We start from the raw sequence: 23,297 nt of genomic DNA, 5'->3' as shown, positions 1-23,297 counted from the left end.
GCACTCAAGGAGCGCATTTGTTGTTGCTCGACCACGAGACGCTTGCTTTCAGTCTGCGTGGTCAATGCACCACATGCAACAATGTTGATGACTACAATGCGGTTTCCACTTTGCTTCTTAATATAAATCCACAAGTGTAGCTAGCAAGCTGGCTAACTAGCTAGCAAGCTAATAAATGTACTGAGTCAGACTAAACATAGCTAGCTATGCAGCCTGATACAATGATTGTGTAGGCCTAAATCAGCATGTTTGTGCAACAATATCAATATCAAAAAGGAATTGTAAAAATAAAAAATATAACTAGGCAAGCCAGTTAAGAACAAATTCTTATTTACAATGATGGCCTCCCCCGGCCAAACCACGACGACACTTGGTCAATTGTGTGGGACTCCCAATCATGGCCGGATGTGATTCAGCCTGGATTCGAACCAGGGACTGTGGTGATGCCTCTTGCACTGAGATCCAGTGCCTTAGACCGCTGCGCCACTCGGGAGCCCTGGAAGCCAGTCGAAGCCTGAATATGTTAGCTACATGAAGTAGCTAAGATTATTTTCAATTTTTTTTACATAGCCAAAGATTATAGGATCCCCTAGGAAACTCTGACCAACACTTTGGTTCCTACCCTGTCACAACAAATTCTCCCTGGCATTTTCATTCGTTGTAATGTCAAACATTGTATTCAAAGTGCCCACTGTGATATACATTTTTTTTTGGGCCCTTTTCTCCCCAATTTCGTGGTATCCAATTGGTAGTTAAAGTCTTGTTCCATCACTGCAACTCCTGTACGGATTTGGGAGAGGCGAAGGTCGAGAGCCATGCGTCCTCCAAAACACAACCCTGCCAAGCCGCACTGCTTCTTGACACACTGCTCGCTTAACCCGGAAGCCGGCCGCACCAATATGTCGGAGGAAACACCGTACACCTCCTGACCGAAGTCAGCGTGCATGCGCCTGGCCCGCCACAAGGAGTTGCTAGAGTGCGATGGGACAAGGACATCCTGGCCGGGCAAACCCTACCCTAACCCGGACGACGCTGGTCCAATTGTGCGCATCCTAATGGTTCTCCCSGTCGTGGCAGGCTGCGACACCGCCTGGGATCAAATCCGGGTCTGTAGTGACGCCTCTAGCACTGCGATACAGTGCCTTAGTCCCCTGCGCCACTTGAGAGGCCGAACCACTGTTATCTTCTAACTATAGAATTAGAATAATCATTATTTTTCCATAATTCCAACAGTTCACCCAAGTGTTTAGATCTAAATGGCAATTGCAACATTCGGTTAAAAATAAGGCCTAGATTCTTTCCCCATATAGTTCAGCCCTACGAGGCAGTGTGGAAATGATCTCAAATGAGTGCAGGAAATGCAGAAATTGATGAAGGCAGAATTTTGTTTTATACCTTTCAAATAAATGTCAACCAATCAGAATAGAGAGAGACCCCTTGAAATACTGTGATATCATATTTTGGCCATATCACCCAGCCCTACATTCAGTTGCCAAAACATTGAAAATATTCCTTCGTCTCTGTCAGGCCCACATGGGTAGACATCAATAGAAAAATAGGAAATTACTATGAATTTTTTTTCTCTTAAATTTTGTATATTACTTATTAAGTCATCATCTCATCTATGCTCAAGCAGTAGCAGCCAGATAACGTCCCTCTACTTCCCACACTGTTCTGTCTTTAGTCATTCTATTTCACTAGGCTAGCTGCAGAGCTGTCTAACGAAATCCTTTTCCTAGTTCATCAAAGATGATAAGGCATACTTTCATGAACTATCTCCAACTGAGCCGGAAAAAACAGGCGTAACAGATTCCGGCATTGCAGTCAATTACCACATTTCTGCTCTGAACTAGGTTGAATATTTGCTTAATAAAAACTACAACTCCTTTCAGCCCAGAGTCTCACATAGTTCTTGAGTTGATTAATCTCGTGAATTATTTGATTTCTCTGTAAAGAAACAGCACGTTGGGCTCACAAAAAAAAATAAAAAAATCATAAATGGAATTCCAAATAATTTAACCAACGTTGGTCAGTTAGTGGATTTTATAAGCACAATTTTTTAAAACTAAAATTCTTATATAATTTGCTTTGTTGTCAAACTGAAAATTAGGCAATGTATACACTAAGTGTACAAAAATAATATATCCTAATATTGAGTTGCACCCCCTATGAACCTCTGAACAGCCTCAATTTGTCGGGGCATGGACTATGTGTCGAAAGCCTTCCACAGGGTTGGCGGCCCACAGTTGTGTCAAGATGACTGGGTGGTGGACCATTACTGATACACACGGGACAATTGTGTGGAAAAACCCAGCAGCGTTGCAGTTCTTGACACACTCAAACTGACCACCTATTACCATATTCCATTTACATAAGCATTCAGACCCTTTACTCAGTACTGTTGTTGAAGCACCTTTGACAGCAATTACATCCTCGAGTCTTCTTTGGTATGACGCTACAATCTTGGCACACCTGTATTTGGGGAGTTTTTCCCATTCTTCTCTGCAGACCTCTCAAGCTCAGTCAGGATGGATGGGGAGCCTCGCTGCACAGCTATTTTCAGGTCTCTCCAGAGATGTTCGATCGGGTTCAAGTACGGACTCTGGCTGGGCCACTCAAGGACATTCAGAGAATTGTCCTGAAGCCACTCCTGTGTTGTCTTGGCTGTGTGCTTAGGGTCGTTGTCCTGTTGGAAGGTGAACCTTCACCCCAGTCTGAGGTCCTGACCAGGTTTTCATCAATAGCTCTCTGTACTTTGCTCCGTTCATCTTTCCCTCGATCCATCCACACAGCATGATGCTGCCACCATGCTTCACTGTAGGGATGGTGCCAGGTTTCCTCCAGACATGACACTTGGCTTTCAGGCCAAAGAGTTCAATCTTGGTTTCATCTGACGAGAGAATCTTGTTTCTCATGGTCTGAGAGTCCTTTAGGTGCAAACTCCAAGCGGCCTGTCATGTGTCTTTTACTGAGGAGTGGCTTCTGTCTGGCCATTCTACCATAAAGGCCTGATCAGTGGAGTGCGGCAGAGATGGTTGTCCTTCTGGAAGGTTTTCCCATCTCCACAGAGGAACTCTGGAGCTCTGTCAGAGTGACCATCAGGTTCTTGGTCACCTCCCTGACCAAGGCCCTTCTCCCCTGATTGCTCAGTTTGGCCGGGCGGCCAGCTCTAGGAAGAGTCTTGGTGGTTCCAAACWTRTTCCATTTAAGKAWGARGYAGGCCACTGTGTTCTTYYGGACCTTCAATGCTGCAGAAATGTTTTGGTACCCTTCCCCAGATCAGTGCCTCAACACAATCCTGTCTCGGAGCTCTACGGACAATTCCTTCAACCTCATGGCTTGGTTTTTTGCTCTGACAACTGTGTGACCTTATATAGGCAGGTGTGTGCCTTTACAAATCATGTCCAAATCAATTGAATTTACCACCAGTGGACTCCAATCAAGTTGTAGAAACATCTCAAGTATGATCAATAGAAACAGGATGCGCCTGAGTTCAATTTCGAGTCTCATAGCAAAGGGTCTGGAAAAACAAAAACAAGGTATCTCTATTTTTTTTTATACAAAAAAAAAACTTTTCGCTTTGACAAAACATTTTTGTATTTATTCCATTATAGAATAAGGATGTAACGTAACAAAATGTGGAAAAAGTAAAGGCTTCTGAATACTTTCCGAATGCACTGCATATCATTTTTTTTTTTTTTTTTTTTAAAGAATACTCGCAAGAAATCGAATACTACGACCGTTTGGATATTCGAATAACCTAGCCCATCCCTAAAAGAAACAGAGAAAAACATTGACATCTCTATATGGTGACTTTCACATTAAGAATGAAGACCACACAGGCCGTGTTATGTTAATCGTTATGTGGTCTGACCTGGTATCTGTCCATGAGGGAGATGTCCTGCAGGCAGGCCTTGGCTGTGTCCTCCTCTGACATCAGAGTGGACAGCAGGGTCTCCTGCTCCTCCACATCCCCCTTCAGCCTCTCAATGTCCCGGTTCACGTTCTGCAGCCGGTTCCTCAGCTCAGGAAGCTCCTTCTCCTGCAGCTCAGCAATAGACTGCCTGGTGGTTACCACAGCACAGAACAGGGCCTGGGTCAGCTACACATGTGGATCAACTGAGACAAGAGTAGCATATGGCTTAGGTGGAGAAAGGGTTAAGATAATGGGACATTTACAACAGTTTTGAGTGATATTTTTTCTGGCCCAGTCAAACAGCAGCAAGCCATACAAAATGACATATGTTTTTTACCTTCACATCCATCTATTATGAAGTACCAGAACATGATCCTCTCTCACAGGTTATGTGCAGCAGCTGCCTGATCAAGATGTGTGCCTCTGCATTGTACGGGCATCCACTACCATCTAGTGGAAGAATTGCAACCTAATCCAAAAGCCTATCGTCTACAATGAAAATGCACAAGCAGCTAGTACTCCCCGATTCATTCTAACCTGACAGGTTTGAGAGCCATCATGTCGTCCTTCCTCCTCTCCTTCCTCTTCAGGTCCTGCTCGGTGTTCTTCAGCTTGTCAGGGACCAGGCGCAGCTTGGACTGCATGTCGTTGATGACGTCCTGGAGCTCAGCCTCCGAGGGGAAGATGCGCTGGCACACGGGGCAACAGGGCTCGCCCTCCTCTGTCAGCTGACTGATGAACTGAGTGTACACGGCTGTGGCTCCCGCCAGCATGGCTGAGCGCACACACACACATGGTTCATAATATATGACATTATTTAAAACAGATCAGAAAATATACAGTACCAGGCAAAAGTTTGAACACACCTACTCATTCCAGGGTTTTTCTTATTTAAAAATAAACTATTTTCTACATTGTAGAATAATAGTGAAGACCTCAAAACTAGGAAATAACAAATGGAACCATGTAGTAACCCCAAAAAATTATAAAATATATTTTGATTTAACATTTGAGATTCTTCAAAGTAGCCACTCTTTGCCTTGATTACAGCTTTGCACTCTTGGCATTCTCTCAACCAGCTTCATGAGGTGCACCTGTAATGCATTTCAATTAACAGGTGTGCCTTGTTAAAAGTTAAATTGTGGAATTTCTTTCCTTCATTTGAGCCAATCAGTTGTGTTGTGACAAGGTAGGGGTGGTATACAGAAGATAGCCTTCTTTGGTAAAAMATCAAGTCCCTATTATGGCAAGAACAGCTCAAAAAGCAAAGAGAAATGACAGTCCATTACTTTAAGACATGAAGGTCAGTCAATGTGGAAAATTTGAGGAACTCTGAGAGTCTCTTCAAGTGTAGTCTCAAAAACCATCAAGCACTATGATGAAACTGACTCATGAGGACCACCACAGGAAAAGAAGATCGAGTTACCTCTGCTGCAGAGGATAAGTTAGAGTTCACTACACCTCACATTGCAGRCCAAATAAATGCGTCACAGAGTTCAAGTAACAGACATCTCAATATCAACTGTTCAGAGGAGACTGCGTGAATCAATTCTTCATGGTCAAATTGCTGCAAAGAAACCACTACTAAAGGACACCAATAATAAGAAGAGACTTGCTTTGGCCAAGAAACATGAGCAATGGACATCAGACCGATGCAAATCTGTCTTTTCGTCTGATGAGTACAAATTGGAGATTTTTGGTTCCAAACGCTGTGTTTTTCAGACGCAGAGTAGGTGAACAGATGATCTCCTTGTGTGGTTCCCACCGTGAAGCATGGAGGAGGTGGTGTGGTGGCGTGGGGGTGCTTTGCTTGTGACGCTGTCAGTGATTTATTTAGAATTCAAGGCACACTTAACCAGCATGGCTACCACAGCATTCTGCAGCGATATGCCATCCCATCTGGTTTGCGCTTAGTGGAACTATCAATTGTTATTCAACAGGACAATGACCCAAAATACACCTCCAGGCTGTGTAAGCACTATTTGACCAAGGAGAGTGATGGAGTGCTGCATCAGATGACCTGGCCTCCACAATCCCCCGACCTCAACCCAATTGTGATGGTTTGGGATGAGTTGGATCGCGGAGTAAAGGAAAAGCAGCCAATAAGTGCACAGCATATGTGGGAACTCCTTCAAAACTGTTGTAAAAGCATTCCTCATGAAGCTGGTTGAGAGAATGCCAAGAGTGTGCAAATCTGTCATCAAGGCAAAAGGTGGCTACTAAAATAAAATATATTTTGATTTGTTTAACTTTCTTGGTTACTACATGATTCCATGTTTTATTTCATKGTTTTGATGTCTTCACTATTATTCTACAATGTAGAAAATAGAAAACAAAGAAAAATCTTTGAATGAGTAGGTGTACACAAACTTTTGACTGGTACTGTGTATATATATCCATGGCCGGCAACAAACACCTCACAGTACGGMGATACATTTAATCACAAAAAGCTACAATACCCCTGGTATAAATGAAACCTCATATCCAACTCGTGGGCCTGTTAGTTACCTCTCTGCTTGGAGGTCTTCTCCAGCTCGTCCTGCAGCTTGCCCAAGTCCTGCTGGAAGTCCTGACTGCCACACACGTTGAACATCTTCTCCTCATAGCTGGCCAGCTGCTGCTCCTTCCTCCTGATCTCTACTGTGATGTGGCTCTTATTCTGCTCCCCCGACGCCAGCTCCTTACTGCCAGCACAGAATCACATAGACCTCAGCAACTTCTTACTGTAACAACACGAACACAGAGCAGATGCTGTATTCATTTGGCCGTGTTTGACAGAAGCACTCACTTGAGCTTGGCCAGTTTCTCCCTGGTGGAGTTGATCTCTTTGGACTTGGCGTGGATCCAGTCCTCCAGCTCCCTCTTCTTAGGGAAGTGACCCAGCAGGGACACCAGATCCTCATTGTGCCTTGACTTGATCTTCCTCACCTGATCTTCTTTATCTGTCTGAGGGAAGAAGAGAGTCCCACAGGCTCATGTTACCATTGGCCAGGTTGAGAGTGACCTCTTGTTCCTTGTCATGGGTCAAATTTGGGCCACAAATTAAACAACGAAGCGTACATCTTGTATACTCAGGTAGTTGTGTTTATACTGAATATATATATATATATATATATATATTTTAACCTGCAGTTAAAATCAACAATGCAGACCTGCACAGGGCTCACCACATTTCTCACATCTCAATTGTGTAGATTATACAGCTTAAAAGATTGTCAATGTCATTTAGCATATGCCGGTATCTTTAATTCTTGTTCTGAGCTGACACTACCTTATCCTTCTTGAGCATGTCCATCTGTGTGCGTGTGGTGGTGTGTGTGTTAAGGGTCTCCATTTCACGGTCCAGCCGGCGCTGTGTGCTGTCCAGCTCAGTTTTGTCCTTCTGGAGCTCCAGCACCTCGGCCTTCAGCCCATCCACATTGGAGCTCTGCACCGCGCTCTCCAGCTCACGCTCCTGCAGAGAGACACCACAGATATACACACAGGAATATCATGCACTTCAGTTTCCCCAACTACTACTTAGAGGCAGGACTACTATTCAACATGTAGTTGTTTGCAGCTCTGGATGTTCCTTCGGTTGTCTAAGAAAACAATCTACGGGGACACTAATTTAAACCCAGGCGTAAACCACATCTAGTGAACACTCCGGGATAAACAACACATTCACAGATAAAATCGCAYACAATGTGTTGTGCGCCTACCGCTTTGGTGAGCTCGGTCTCCAGTTCCTGCAGCCGGGAGGAGGAGCCCTCCAGTCTATGCAGGTCAGACTTGACGTTCCTCAGCTCCTGCTGCTTCTTAACCTGCAGGTCTTTCTTCAGCTCCATGGTCCTCTCCAGACCAGTCTTTTTGTCTCGTATCTCATCGATGCTCTGCTGCTTCATGGCCTCCTTCTCTTGTATATCCCTCTGGAACACAGTTTGGAATACAGATGAATGGTTTGGAAGAACAAAGTTACACAACATGAATAGGGCCAGGAGTCAGTTTAGGGTCCCGTTTCCTGACCGTTAAAACATGATCAATGGAACAAAGCTGCATCTTTCCAAACTTTGTGGGGACGGGACTTTCTCTTACCATGACCTGGTTGGCGGCCTCAGTCTCCTGGTCGAGTCTCTCTTTGACCTGGCGGTTGAAGCTCTGCAGCTGTCTGTCATTGAAGGGGGACCGGTCGTAGCCTTCCATCTCCAGATAGGCTGCCAGGACTCTCACCTGGGAGTCACGAGCATTCATGTTCTTGGCATGGCGATCAGCCTCCAGCTGGAGACGACCTTAACGGAGGAGAGAAACACAACATGATCAATATCAGAGTAGCACCACTAATGATATTCAACATGATCTGTTAGGTTTATTGGTTGTGTGTGTAGACCAACCAATACACATCCGTCTCGTGCAGGGTTTCCCAAACTCGGGTCTTGGGGGGCCCCCRTGGCTYCACATTTTGGTTTTTGCACTAGCACTGCACAGCTGATTCAAATAACCAAAGCTTGATGAGTCGGTTATTCGAAAAAGCTGTGTAGTGCGAGGGCAAAAACATGCACCCAGGAGAGGCCCCAGGTCAGAGTTTGGGAAAACCAGGTTTAGTGCAGGGGTCTCCAACAGGTAGATCGCAGCCCACCTATGAGTTGCTTGCCAATKCATTCTGAAAGTACATGCATTTTTTCACGTGTTGCATGCAAACTGTGATAAACAAAGCTTCTGGCAARTGCCGTCCCGTGTGGCTCACTTGGTAGAGCATGGCGCTTGCAACACCAGGGTTGTGGGTTCGATTCCCAAGGGGGACCAGTATGAAATGTACGCTCTCACAACWGTAAGGTGCTCTGGATAAGAGCGTCTGCTAAATTACTAAATGTAATGTAAAATGTACTATCCAATCAAAGCCACATGGACATTATTCTACCCCTGGTTAGCCACCATGTATCAATATCTGCCAATTAATTTCCAGCAATATTGCCCATCTGTCTGCCTGTTTGGTGCTCGCGCCTCTCTCACACACACACTAAAACAATGAAATAACACATATGAAATCATGTAGTAACCAAATGTGTTAAACAAATCCAAATATATTTGCGCTTCAAAGCAGCCACCCTTTGCCTTAACAGCTTTACACACTTGGCGTTTTTCATGAGGAATGCTTTTCAACAGTTCCCACATATGCTGAGAACTTGTTGGCTGCTTTTTCCTTCACTCTGCGGTCCAACTCATCCTAAACCATCTCAATTGGGTTGAGGTCGGATGATCATGGAGGCCAGATCATCTGATGCAGCACTCCATCACTCTCCTTGGTCAAATAGCCCTTACACAGCCTGGAGGTGTGTTTTGGGTCATTGTCCTGTTGAATAACAAATGATAGTCCCACTAAGCACAAACCAGATGGGATGCCGTATCGCTGCAGAATGCTGCGGTAGCCATGCTGATTAAGTGTGCTTTGAATTCTAAATAAATCATTGCTAGTGTCACCATCCACACACCATAACACTTCATCCTCCATGGTTCACAGTGGGAACTACACWWGCGGAGATCCGTTCACCTACTCTGCATCTCACAAAGACACYGCGGTTGGAACCAAAAATCTCCAATTTGGACCCCAGACCAAAGGATAGATTTCCACTGATCTAATGTCCATTGCTCCTGTTTCTTGGCCCAAGCAAGTCTCTTCTTATTGGTGTCCTTTAGTAGTGGTTTCTTTGCAGCAATTCAACCATGCATTCGATTCACGCAGTCTCCTCTGAACAGTTGATGTTGAGATGTATCTGTTTCTTGAACTCTGTGAAGCATTTATTTGGGCTGCAATCTGAGGTGAAGTTAACTCTAACAAACGTATCCTCTGCAGCATAGGTAACTCTGGGTCTTCCTTTCCATCTTGTGGGTGGCAGACTTCCCCCAAAAATCGTGTCATATCAAAAATGTTTTGCATGTCAGAAATCAAGTTCAAGATGTATACCTTTCAAAATACAGCTGGTATGATGCATTTTAGGGTGGAATTTCTCTTTAAGCATTGAAATGGACTCTTCCACCTTCCATTTTTGTTGTTTCTCTATGAATAATTGTAATATTGAGAATACAACAGAAACAAATACATGTCTTATACACCAAGGACCCGGGAAAGAGTTGCAGGGMAAAGAAAAGAAGAATGTGCCGATTTGAAAGCTCYCAATAAGTATTTTTTTCTTTTTTTAAATAGCTCACATACTAGAAAAGGTTGGAGACCCCTGGTCTAGCGCATCGATAAAGCAAATAAACACTGAAACTGAAATATAACATGACTTATATGCACCCAACATAGAACTCTTCATGGTTATATAGTGTAGTCACTCCAATGTCACACCTTGTTCAACTAGAAGGTCGGACTGGAGGCGGTTGAGTCTCTGGCACTCTCTCCCGGCTCGTTCCATCTCCCTCTGGCACTCTGTGAACCTCCTCTCCTTCTCCTTCACTGTCCTCTGGTGATTTTGGTACATCTCCTGCAGCTGCTCATCTGAGCCCTGGAACACCTGAGTTCGGCCACGCAGCCACACAACAGGGCTTTAGTTACACAGGCCACACAGATGGATTGGAACAGGTCTTGGACATGACAGGGACACAACCATTAAGGATGAAGGAAAGATGGATGCATGAAAGTGAGATAATTCCAAAATGTTCCAAGATATTGTCTGAATAAAGATCTGTACTGTACTGACTTGTCATCTGTAAATGTAAAGCTGCAGAGTCCAATTCGTTATCTAATAGCGCTGAGATTATAGTGCATTTCCTATATGCTAATTAAGCTCTTCTCAGAATGGACTATTGGTTCTTTGTTAGCAGGTGTTGGGCTCACAAACACACTTATAACGGTGTTCTCCATTGATGAGAATGGAATAGTGCTCTACACTATGTTCTGGTGAAATGCGTCTCACACCTGCTCCATTTTCTCCTCCAGTTCCTGGTTGTCTTCCTCCATCTGCTTCTTCCGGCTGTCTAAAGCCTTGATGTCYTTGTCGAGCTTCATCACTTTTCCCAGATTCTCATCAATGTCAACCAGTCGGTTCTGAAATAAACCAGGTAGAAATGCATAATAAGCGGTATAAATCTAGACTTTTTCCATTGCATGCCTACATTTAAATTGAGTTACTCTAAGTAGGCTATTTTTTAGACAGGACAAAAACAATTTGTTTAGCATCTAAATTGGCTTCTAAATAACACTATAAAACACTAACATAAGCAGATGTAAACCAATCATCTTGTCTAGAACTAATTCTCTATGGAATGAGGTCACACCTCCAGGGGTTCGATCTGGCCCTCTATCTTCTGTACGGCATCTTTGGAGGAGGCCATCTGGGTCTCCTTGCTGGCAAGCAGCTCCCTGATCTCGAGGGCTTTCTCCTTGTTCAGCTTCAGGAACTTCAGCTCCACCTGGCACTCTCTCACCTCGTTAGACTGCTTGAGCCTCAGCTGCCTCAGCGTCTCCAGCACCTTGATGTACCTGACAAGGGGAGGGAGGGAAAATTGTTGGTTCATAGCTAAACCCTTTATATCCATCAGGGTTGGGATCAATTCCACAAATTCTAATCTAATTAAATTACCTCTCGCTATAAATTCCAATTAATTCAAATTCCTCTCAATTCCATAAATGACATTCCCAATTCAATATGATCCCCAATAATTCCACTAGTTCCAATATAATTCCCTTAGGCTTTCAGGCTGATCATGTCACGCTTCAAACAGCTTTGCTATACTGGAAATATAGACGTACAAGTGGAAACAAACCGTGGAGTAAATTTTTTATAATATTGAATTCGAATTCAATTCATTTACAAATATTCATATTTTTACAAATKAATTCAACTGTCTAATTCCAATTCAAGAATTGAATAAGAATTTCAAATTAAATTCCCTTGTGAAATAAAAACAAAGTTTGTCACGTGCACCGAATAACAACAGGTGTAGGTAGACCTTACAGTGAAATGCTTACTTAACCAATAYTGCAAAAAAGGTATTAGATGAACAATAGGTAAGTAAAGAAATAAAACAGTAAAAAGACAGGCTATATACAGTAGCGAGGCTATAAAATGTAGCGAGGCTACATACAGACACCGGTTAGTCAGGCTGATTGAGATAGTATGTACATATGGTTAAAGTGGCTATGCATATATGATGAACAGAGAGTAGCAGTAGCTAACACAACATGCTGTTGTGAGTAAAGCATTACTAACCACAGAAAAGACAGCTAAGTTCCAATAAAAGGGGCAGAAGTGTAACTCTGAACAACACTACTCTAAGAGTACCTTGTGGCTGAGAAGATAGCATCAAATTTGTTCTTGAGGGGCTTCCCTTCTCCCAGGGGCCAGTTGGACTCCTCTTGGTGACAAAAGATGACATGGTCGAGGACAGCTTTGGACACACCCAGCGCTGAGATCATCTCTCTGTCCAGCTCTGCACATTTGGAGCTCAGGCTCACCTTCTCTCCATGCCTGGGAAAGCATCAAAGTTGAAAAAATATCCAGTGCAGTCAAAAACACACACACGTTCAAAAGTTTGGGGTCACTTAGAAATGTCCTTGTTTTTAAAAGAAAAGCAATTTTTTTMGTCCATTAAAATAACATCATATTGATCAGAAATACAGTGTAGAGATTGTTAATGTTGTAAATGACGATTGTAGCTGGAAACGGCTGATTTTAACGGGATATCTACATACGCGTACAGAGGCCCATTATCAGCAACCATCACTCCTGTGTTCCAATGGCACATTGTTTTAGCTAATCCAAGTTTATCATTTTAAAAAGGCTAATTGATCATTAGAAAACCCTTTCGCAATTTGGTTAGCTTAGCTGAAAACTGTTGTGCTGATTTAAAGAAGTAATAAAACTGGCCTTCTTTAGACTAGTTGAGTATCTGGTGCATCAGCATTTGTGGGTTCGATTACTGGCTCAAAATGTCCAGAAACAAAGTACTTTCTTCTGAAACTTCGTCAGTCTATTCTTGTTCTGTGAAGTTAAGGCTCTTCCATGTGAGAAATTGCCAAGAAACGGAWGATCTCGTACAACGCTGTGTACTACTCCCTTCACAGAACAGCGCAAACTGGCTCTAACCAGAATAGAAAGAGGAGTGGGAGGCCCCAGTGCACAACTGAGCAAAAGACAAGTACATCAGTGTGCTTTTCTTTCAAAAACAAGGACATTTCTAAGTGACCCCAAACTTTTGAACAGTAGTGTATATACAGTACCAGGGATGCACGATATATCAGTGAACATATCAGAATCTAGTCTAGTATAACGCCCCGATGTGCAAAACCGATTTCAACGCTGACGTGCATACTGACATACATGCTATGGAACGCCATTTGGGTCTTTGCGTGTCAAAAAAGATACAGTAGCACTGTCAAAGCTCTACAGAAAAGTCTGCAAACAAGCAAACACCGGCCACGAACGATGCGTTTACAATACAGCGTTGGTAGTAAAGCATAATTTGTTCGACCGCAACTTCTGGGGTAGCTTGCTTTAGCTTGGTACCTAGCTAGCACCAATACAAACAGCCTGAAAACAATGACCAGTAGAAACTGCAGTCATTTTCATTATTCTTAGCAATGATTTAGGAATCCTTGTGATTAAGTATTAGCTAGTTTGCCACTTGTTGTTCGCCTATTGAAATTGAGCTAACGTTATAAGCAGCCAGCTAGCTTCATCTGGCTAGTGAGGCTTGACCGCACCAGGTTGAGTTGTGCAGCTAGCCACAATAAGGATTAGGCACAATAGTGGAATTTGCAGTTTGCCTTCAAAATAAAAGTGTGTCATTGACAGTAATGCAAATGAATACAAAAAGTAGAATTATGCCATACCTCTATTTTGAAGGCTAACCACAAAGTCCACTATTGTGGCTAGTCCTTATTGTGGCTAGCTTTACATAGATGGTCCGACTACCATTAWTCAAATAACTGTCTTATAAATTAGGGTTATTTTAGATGACAACTAGCGATATAGTTAGCTAGCTAACTATAGCTACTGAAACAAGTGTTGCTTTTTTGACACACAACGACCCAAACGGCATTCCATAGAAATCCTGGTTGAGATAGAAACGACTGAACAAATGAACAGCACAGCAAGTAAGTGAAATAAATAGGTTTTGATTATGTTTCTGGTAATGGGGACATACGTCAATGCCAACAAAATAACGTTTTGGTCAGTGTGGTGTTTGTGTAACCTTTATTTAACTAGGCAAGTCAGTTAAGATCAAATTCATATTTACAATGACGGCCTGGACAARGCTGGGTCAATTGTGCGCCGCACTATGGGACTCCCAATCACAGCCGGATGTGATACAGCCTGGATTCAAACTAGGGACTGTAGTGACACCTTTTGCACAGACGCAGTGCCTTAGACCGCTGCGTCCATGTGTGTTTTAACTATTTAACTGTTCTAGAATGCTTAAAAAGGCAACATTGTAAATATCGGTATTGGTTTTATTTTGCAAGGAAAATATCGGATAACGGCATCGACCAAAAATGTCATATCGGTGCATCACTATACAGCACCAGTCAAAAGTTTGGACACACCTACTCATTCAAGGGTTTATCTTTATATTGTAGAATAATAGTGAAGACATCAAAACTATGAAATCATGTACAGTCGTGGCCTGTAAAAAAGTTGAGAACGACAAATATTAATTTCCACAAAGTTTGCTGCTTCAGTATCTTTAGATATTTTTTTAATGGGTTTCCATGGCCGAGCAGCTGCAAACAAGCATGAAAATCCCCATGCACAATGCTAAGTGTCGGCTGGAGTGGTGTAAAGCTCGCCACCATAGGAGCAGTGGAAACACGCTCTCTGGAGTGATGAACAATTCACCATCTGGCAGTCCGACGGACAAATCTGGATTTGGCGGATGCCAGGGGAACACGACCTGCCCGAATGCATAGTGCCAACTGTAAATTTGGGTGGAGGAAGTATAATGGTCTGAGGCTGTTTTTCATGGTTCGAGCTAGGCCCCTTAGTTCCAGTGAACGGAAATCTTAACACTACAGCATACAATGACATTCTAGATAATTCTGTGCTTCCTACTCTGTGGCAACAGTTTGGGAAATGCCCTTTCCTGTTTCAGCATGACGATGCCCCCGTGCACAAAGCAAGGTTCATACAGAAATGGTTTGAGATCGGTGTGGAAGAACTTGACAGAGCCCTGACATCAACATGTAGGGCTGCATGATACGAGCCCCKKKKAAAAWATATATATATTGCAATTGTGATTTGACTTGTGATATTGATCAAAACACTTGGGGGAAATTGTTGGAATAATGGAAATAATGATTATTCTAACTATATAGCTAGAATGTAAATCGTGGGCACTTTGAATACAGTTTTGTTTGACATGACAACGAATTATAAAGCCAAGAGGTGTTCATAGAATTAGAATACTAATAGGATCACTACAGAGGCGTTATTGTGACAAGGGTAGAAACCAAAGTGTTGGTCAGGACCTTATAATCTTTGGCTACATTAAATATTCTACTTTGCTTCATGCAGCAGACATACAGTTGAAGTCGGAAGTTTACATACACCTTAGCCAAACACATTTAAACTCAGTTTTTCACAATTCCTTATATTTAATCCCAGTAAAAATTCCCTGTTTTAGGTCTGTTAGGATCACCACTTTATTTTAAGAATGTGAAATGTCAGAATAATAGTAGAGAGAATCATTTATTTCAGCTTTTATTTCTTTCATCACATTCCCAGTGGGTCAGAAGTTAACATATACTCAACTAGTATTTGGTAGCATTGCTTTAATTGTTTAATTGGTTCAAATGTTTTGGGTAGCCTTCCACAAGCTTCCCACAATAAGTTGGGTGAATTTTGGCCCATTCCTCCTGACAGAGCTAGTGTAACTGAGTCAGGTTTTTAGGCCTCCTTGCTCGCACACACTTTTTCAGTTCTGCCCACACATTTTCTATAGGATTGAGGTCAGGGCTTTGTGATGGCCACTCCAATACCTTGACTTTGTTGTCCTTTAGCCATTTGGAAGTATGCTTGGGTATGCTCATTGTCCATTTGGAAGACACATTTGCGACCAAGCTTTAACTTCCCGACTGATGTCTTGAGATGTTGCTTCAATATATCCACATCATTTTCTTTCCTCATGATGCCATCTATTTTGTGAAGTGCACCAGTCCCTCCTGCAGCAAAGTACCCCCACAACATGATGGTGCCACCACTGTGCTTCACAGTTGGGATGGTGTAGGAGACAGAACGAGTCTCCTTCCTGAGCAGTATGACAGCTGCCTGGTCCAATGGTGTTTATACTTGCATACTATTGTTTGTACAGATGAACGTGGTACCTTCAGGCGTTTGGAAATTGCTCCAAAGGATGAACCAGACTTGTGGAGGTCTACAATCTTTTATTCTGAGGTCTTGGCTGATTTCTTTTGATTTTCCCATGATGTCAAGCAAAGAGGCACTGATTTTGAAGGTAGGCCTTGAAATACATCCACAGGTACACCTCCAAATGACTCCAATGATGTCAACAAGCCTATCAGAAGCTTCTAAAGCCATGACATCATTTTCTGGAATTATCCAAGCTGTTTAAAAGGCACAATCAACTTAGTGTATGTAAACTTCTGACCCACTGGAATTGTGATACAGTGAATTATAAGTGAAATAATGTGTCTGTAAACAATTGTTGGAAAAATTACTTGTGTCATGCACAAAGTAGATGTCCTAACTGACTTGCCAAAACTATAGTTTGTTCACAAGAAATTTGTGGAGTGGTTGAAAAACGAGTTTTAATGACTCCAACCTAAGTGTGTATCTAAACTTCCGACTTCAACTATATATTGGTTGTCACGCTCAACTAATAAAACCTAAATTTGCGCAAGCCATTTTACAAACATTTCAATGCCGAAGGTGACGCTCTCGATGGTCACCAATCGAAGCGCGCTGTTCGCAGCTGTTTGACTAGGCTACTAATATTGCCTGGGATTTTCAGCATGAAAAATGACTTGTAGATCAATGACTGTCAACATAATAATGTGATAAGTTCAACACTGATGGAGAGGACAGCTGTATTTTCGGAAGGAAGAAATWAATTAATTTGAGCCCCAATAAAAATTGGTGAATGGGCGATTCGTAACATTTGACCAATGCATGTTGCATTTGGATTGCATCATTTGGATCGGTTTGGGGTCCCGCGGACCAATGCACTCCTAGCTTACACATCTGAACCGGGACTGATGCGTAGCGGTGAATCATTACATCCCTAATATGCGTGATGTAAAGAAAATACAAAAATAAATGTCTGTCTCATAACATTGTCATAAATACGGTCTCCAGTCTGTAGGCTACAGAAAAACCACATAGTAAAGAGTAGTAGCCTGTAGGCTACATGATTTTAGACATAGAGTCCTGTGTGTCTCAGTTGGTAAAGCATGGCTCTTGCAATGCCAGGGTTGTGGGCTCGATTCCTATGGGGGACCAGTACGAAAAAAGTAAGAAAATGTATGAACTCACTAGTGTAAGTCACTCTGGATAAGAGCGTCTGCTAAATGACACAAATGTAAATGTAAAAATAGAGAACAAGCATAGTTTAGGTGCGGAAGGTACCCTAGCGGTTAAGAGTGTTGGGCCAATAACCTAAGGGTTGCCGATTCGAATACCTGAGCCGACCGACTAGGTGAAATATATGTTGATGTGCCCTTGAGAAAGGCACTTAACCCTAATTGCTCCTCTAAGTCGCTCTGGATAAGAGCATCTACTAAATGCCAAAAAAAAAAAAAAAAAAAATTTTTAAATAAAGATTTACGTTAGAGGACTCTCCAACAGCACACTGGAGAGGCGCTCTGGGCATGGACACTATAAAATATGAGACCCTGACTTCAGCGGGCACAGCTTATCATGGGGCGGCAAAGAAGCTCACCTAAATAGCCCATAATAGGGATGTTAATACCGAAAATACATTTGACCGGTCATGCTTATCGGTCTATAGGTTAATTGGCATAATTGTGCTGCATTTATTTGAGGCGTGTGTATTTGTTGTCATGCATCTTATTTATCACACGCGCACAGCACACAGAGCCTAGTTTGAGGAGCGGAATATCCTATCACCTGTCAGACAGTGCGACAGTAGCTCCTCAAAAAGCATGTACTGGAATGAAACCTGCTTTTGTAAGCCCAGTTATTGCGCAACACATAACAATTCTAAATGCAATCGCGTGTTAACTTTGCTGGCTACGATTAAAAAGGAGCTATTTCTATATCTTAACTCGTAATTAAAGCATGCCACCCATTCGGGTGCATAGGCAAGCCTGTCTACCGCTGACAATCAGCACGTCCCCCACCACTTTGCAACGGGAGCTTGAGGCACTAGAATTGTTTGAAACCTGAACGTTTTACTTTACTTCAAATAATGACGAGTGTCTTACCTTGTCTTAAGGTAGCCTTGCCAAATCCATCCATAGAAACGAGGAAATTATTTTAGAAAGACTTCCGCATCCCATTAACCAGCAATTCTCTCCTGTTCTATTGGTTTTCAAATCAACTTTATTCCGTTGTCTAGAAGCCAAAAGCACAATCCTAGTCATATTAGAAATCCATCATAGTTGTTGCTATTGGATTACCCCACTAAGTTTCTAACAGAGATGTTCATCTCTGTCACATATGGAACTGCTCACATTAGGTACGCTGTTTAGAACTGTGTTCTCCACTAATTGCATTTTAGTAGCTGCTTCATTACTGTAGTTGCATGTTCAATAATATGCTATAGCCTTTTGACTGTAAGACGAAAGGCTTGCTATTGTTGCATGTTTCCATTAAGCTCTTAACAAAAAATGTCCGGTCCTTGTATGCATGCATAGTATCAGAGGCGGCGGCGAAGCAAGAGTCCGAAATAAGCCCAATGCGTTTCTATGGGTTTATTTTGGGCCTAAGCTTGTCGCCTGCCTTAACGCCTTGGGACGACTTACATTGCTAGGGCGGAAATATAAGCATCTCGTCATTATATACAGATCTCTGATAGTATGTTCTGTTTTTTTTTACCGTTTGTTTAGTCGGCGGCAAAATTGACCGAAATGTATATCCCTAGTCCATATAATGTGTATATGTTTTCGTAGAGAATTATGTGACGCGTTGTGTTGTTGGAGGTGTGTCGATCAGCTTAGCTCGGAAAACGTCCCCCTCGTCAACTTTCCACCCTAGGCACCTACCTAATGGGTGGGCCGGTCCTGTGTACAATATAGTGCCTGCCACTTCCCTTGAACATATTCTGTGGTTAAGGTAGAGTGACACTTAAACTCACTTGATCCTGGTGATGACCCCCTCCAGACTTCTGAACTCAGTCTTCTTGCCCTTCTGTGTTGACTGCATGGACCTTTGAACTGCCACCTTCTCTCCATTTAGATCGGTGAACTGCAGTCGGATCTGAGCTCGCACGTCAGTCTCATGAGCATCCTAACACACCAAAGACAATATTAGGTACCTCTTATGCATGACAACCAGGGCCTAGGAACTGTGTATGTCAAGGAGGATGCTATGAAAACGAGTCCTGGGTTTTCGCTGACGAGAAAAAAACTCCAGGCCTTTTTGTTATGAATAATGTTGACAAACATTCATATTTCTCTGCTTTGCATTGATGTATGAACAAACTCACTTGCAAAGCCAACCAAGACAGACAGAGGTTCTCACCTTAGGATCATGAACAAATGTATTCCCTTTGCTTCCTGGGGGAAATTCACCAGCTGTTACATACTTCAGACACTCAATGATAGTCTGCGGCCAGAGGAGGGAAAAAAGTGGATTAAAATAAGTCCTTGAATGTACCAGCATAGCTAACTGTCTGCAATGCACACCGACCAATGGAAGCAGGCTAGGTCAAAATCATGCAATACTGTGCATCTCGCACCCACTGTCCCATCAAGAAGTGTGATAACGGTTTGCATTTATCGCCTCATGATCCCTTTCTATGGTAATGTCAATGAATGTGATGTGATACAAAAACATTTTTTTGCAGGGCAGCATACAAGTGGTATAAATATCATGCAACCTACCGTTTTACCAGCACCATTGGGTCCCACTAACACAGTCAAGGGATTAAAGAATGATATGACTTGTTTGTCTTTGTCTTCCACTCCAAAGCTCCTCACACCGAGGATGCTCATCTTCTCAATTCTAGACATCTTTGCACCTTTATTGGGTTCAGCTGGGGAACAAAAGCTTAAATTAGCATTCTCAGCAGATGCCAACTTCTAATAGCAAAAGTAATGTAATTACTGAATGGGCAAACATGCATGTAACTGGCTCGTGAAAACACCCCCTAGTCTCGTGTGACCCCACTGACAGTTTGGGTCAGATCTTTGTTTAACGTTCGCTATCTAACCTATCCTGTGATGTAATGCGTTTAGCTCTACACAGTGTACAAAACARTAAGAACACTTGCTCTTTCCATGACAGACTGACCAGGAGAAAGCTATGACCCCTTATTGATGTCCACTTCAAATCGGTGTAGATGAAGGAGAGGAGACAGGTGAAAGCTGCGCTATGCAGAAATCGCTCCGCCATTTCCTAAAATTCTAGTGTCTAATTTCAATGTGACAAAACAAGCATGTACAGTGCTTGGATGAAAAAATAACTTATAAAAAAGTGATGAAATTAAAAAATACTCAGCAATCTACACACAATACCCCATAATGACAGAGTAAAAACAGGTTCAGACATTGTTGAAAATGTATWAAAAAAAACATAAATACCTTATTTACAGAAGTATTCAGACCCTTTGCTATGAGACAAAATTGAGCTCAGGTGCATGGTGTTTCCATTGATCATCCTTCATTGGAGTCCAATTATGGTAAAGTCAAAAGATTGGACCTGATTTGGAAAGGCACACACCTGTCTGTATAAGGGCCCACAGTTTACAGTGCATGTCAGAGCAAAAACAATGCCATGAGGTTGAAGGACTTGTCCGTAGCGCTCCGAGACAGGATTGTGTCGAGGCACAGATCTGGGGAAGGGTACCAAAAAAAATGTCTGCAGCATTGAAGGTCCCCAAGAACACAGTGGCCTCCATTCTTAAATGGTTGAAGTTTGGAACCCCCAAGACACTTTCTAGAGCTGGCCGCCCAGCCAAACTGAGCAATCGGGGGAGAAGGGCCTTGGTCAGGGAGGTGACCAAGAACCCGATGGTCACTGACAGAGCTCCTCTGTGGAGATGAGAGAACCTTCCAGAAGGACAACCATCTCTACAGCGCTCCACCAATCAAGCCTTTATAGTAGAGTGGCCCAACGGAAGACACTCCTCAGTAAAAGGGACATGACAGCCCACTTGGAGTTTGCCAAAAGGCACCTAAAGACGCTCAGACCATGAGAAACGTGATCATCTTTGGCCTGAATGCCAACCGTCATGTCTGGAGGAAACCTAGCACAATCCCTATGGTGACACATGGTGGTGGCAGCATCATGCTGTGGGGATGTTTTTCACGGCAGTGACTGGGAGACTAGTCAGGATCGAGGCAAAGATGAACGGAGCAAAGTACAGAGAGATCCTTYATGAAAACTTGCTCCAGAGCGCTTAGGACCTCAGACTGGGGTGAAGGTTCACCTTCCAACAGGACAACGACCCTAAGCATACAGCCAAGACAACACAGGAGTGGCTTCAGAACAAGTCTCTGAATGTCCTTGAGTGGCCCAGCCAGAGCCCGGACTTGAACCCGATCGAGCATCTCTTTGGAGAGAACTGAAAATTGCTGTGCAGCCACGTTCCCCATCCAACCTGACAGAGCTTGAGAGGATCTGCAGAGAATGCAAGAAACTCCCCAAATACAAGTGTGCCAAGCTTGTAGTGTCCTACCCAAGAACACTCAAGGCTGTAATCACTGCCAAAGGTGCTTCAACAAATTACTGAGTAAAGGGCCTGAATAATTTTTATACATTTGTAAAAATGTATATCCATTACCCATTACAGGGMATTGTGTGTAGATTGATGAAAAAAACAATTGAATCAATTTTAAAATAAGGCTGTAACCTAACAATGTGGAAAAAGTCAAGGGGTCTGAATACTTTCCAAAGGCACTATTTTTCACTTAAGAAAAATAAATGTTAACTGCATTGTTGGTTAATGTCTTGTAAGTAAGCATTTCACTGTATGGTTGTATGTYACAAATACAACTTGTTTTGTATAGGTGTAGATTATCATTGTACAATCCAAACAGCTGTGAAATATATTTTCCATAACCTAAATTATTGTATTTTCTGCTGTTAAAGGTTGGTGTACAAAACTGAAACGAAACTTAACGGGAAGAACGGAAATAGCTAACAGAACACACCTACCGTTTCTTAGACTTACCTTGAATAAAAAACAACACATCTAGAACTCACATTTCTATATGAATTTGGTCGGGTTGGCCAAAAAMTTAAACCTTGATACAATTGAGACATGGATTGCGCATGTGTTTCATTTGTTGAACGGGCAAGACAAAATATCTAAGTACCTTTGAATGGCTTATGGTAGTAGCTGCCATGCACTCCGGCTTGTGTCAAGAAATGCAACGCTGCTGGGTTTCTCACGCTCAACAGTTTTCAGTGTGTATTAAGAATGGTCCAACACCCAAAGGACATGCAGCCAACTTGACACAACCGTGGGAAGCATTGGAGTCAACATAGGCCAACATCCCTGTGGAACGCTTTCGACACCTTGTAGAGTCCACGCCCCAACAAATTGAGGCTTTTCTGTGAGGGCAAACTCAATACTAGGGAGGTGTTCTTAATGTTTTGTACACTGTATATTGCAACCTAGAAGCTAGCTATTCATTTGGAAACATTGCAAACGCACAGTATCGATTTGGACATGTGTGATTTATCAACAGCAATGACCAGATAATGTCTGACGAGCTAACGTTACTGGTAGCTAGCTAGCAAGCAAACTTCGAAAGATAACGTTAGCTTAGAGACCAACAGCGAATTACTTTTCACTATTTAAAGAAAGACCAACACTTGCAATGAGAAGAGTGTACGAAGGCATCTTGAGACAATAAAGCATGTCGAAAAAATTACCTTATTTTTTTAGCAGCGAAAGTTCTTACTAGACTTGCCGCGCTGACCAAAACCGTGACGTCGCAGCATCCGCTCATCAAACGCAACTACCGGTGTTATTACTTTTTTTGTCCAGTAGAGGGCAGGCACAAACTATGTGGGTCAGATGTGTTGTGGCCTAGGAAGAAAAAAAATACTTGATATCTTCGTCTTTGAGATTTGATTGGCGGATCGCATCCAATTTTTTTAGGTGCGTACAGTGCCACCTACTGTACTGGTGTGTGAGACCATTCAAAGCCTACCTACATTATATTCTTTGATACAATAATAACTAATAAAAAAAGGAAAATTGCCCTCTCTCTTAAAAAACACACCACCCATTACAATATTTAACTCTATCTAGT

General features: G+C 42.6%; 1 protein-coding gene across 2 annotated transcripts in view; it reads right to left on the bottom strand.

The window, feature by feature from the left end:
- Nucleotides 1–23,003, bottom strand: part of rad50 (RAD50 homolog, double strand break repair protein) — a 41,315-nt gene extending 18,312 nt beyond the window's left edge. The window contains exons 1-15 of one of the 2 annotated variants that reach the window (XM_024011598.2): nucleotides 22,915–23,003; nucleotides 19,917–20,068; nucleotides 19,555–19,638; nucleotides 19,169–19,320; nucleotides 12,178–12,363; nucleotides 11,171–11,375; nucleotides 10,812–10,940; nucleotides 10,242–10,407; nucleotides 7,991–8,184; nucleotides 7,618–7,824; nucleotides 7,188–7,370; nucleotides 6,705–6,862; nucleotides 6,425–6,600; nucleotides 4,454–4,691; nucleotides 3,875–4,064 (exon numbers count right to left, since the gene is read on the bottom strand). In XM_024011598.2, coding sequence (XP_023867366.1) covers nucleotides 3,875–4,064; nucleotides 4,454–4,691; nucleotides 6,425–6,600; nucleotides 6,705–6,862; nucleotides 7,188–7,370; nucleotides 7,618–7,824; nucleotides 7,991–8,184; nucleotides 10,242–10,407; nucleotides 10,812–10,940; nucleotides 11,171–11,375; nucleotides 12,178–12,363; nucleotides 19,169–19,320; nucleotides 19,555–19,638; nucleotides 19,917–20,045 — 2,397 coding nt within the window. In that variant the 5' untranslated portion in view covers nucleotides 20,046–20,068; nucleotides 22,915–23,003. Of the gene's footprint in view, nucleotides 1–3,874; nucleotides 4,065–4,453; nucleotides 4,692–6,424; nucleotides 6,601–6,704; nucleotides 6,863–7,187; nucleotides 7,371–7,617; nucleotides 7,825–7,990; nucleotides 8,185–10,241; nucleotides 10,408–10,811; nucleotides 10,941–11,170; nucleotides 11,376–12,177; nucleotides 12,364–19,168; nucleotides 19,321–19,554; nucleotides 19,639–19,916; nucleotides 20,069–22,352; nucleotides 22,433–22,914 lie in introns of those variants that run through there. The other variant, XM_024011599.2, reaches the window with a different exon arrangement.
- Nucleotides 23,004–23,297: the final 294 nt, after the last annotated feature.

Source organism: Salvelinus sp. IW2-2015, linkage group LG20 (genome assembly GCF_002910315.2).
Source record: "Salvelinus sp. IW2-2015 linkage group LG20, ASM291031v2, whole genome shotgun sequence".
NCBI classification, from domain to species: Eukaryota; Metazoa; Chordata; class Actinopteri; order Salmoniformes; family Salmonidae; genus Salvelinus; species Salvelinus sp. IW2-2015.
This window is presented reverse-complemented; position numbering and strand designations above follow the sequence as displayed.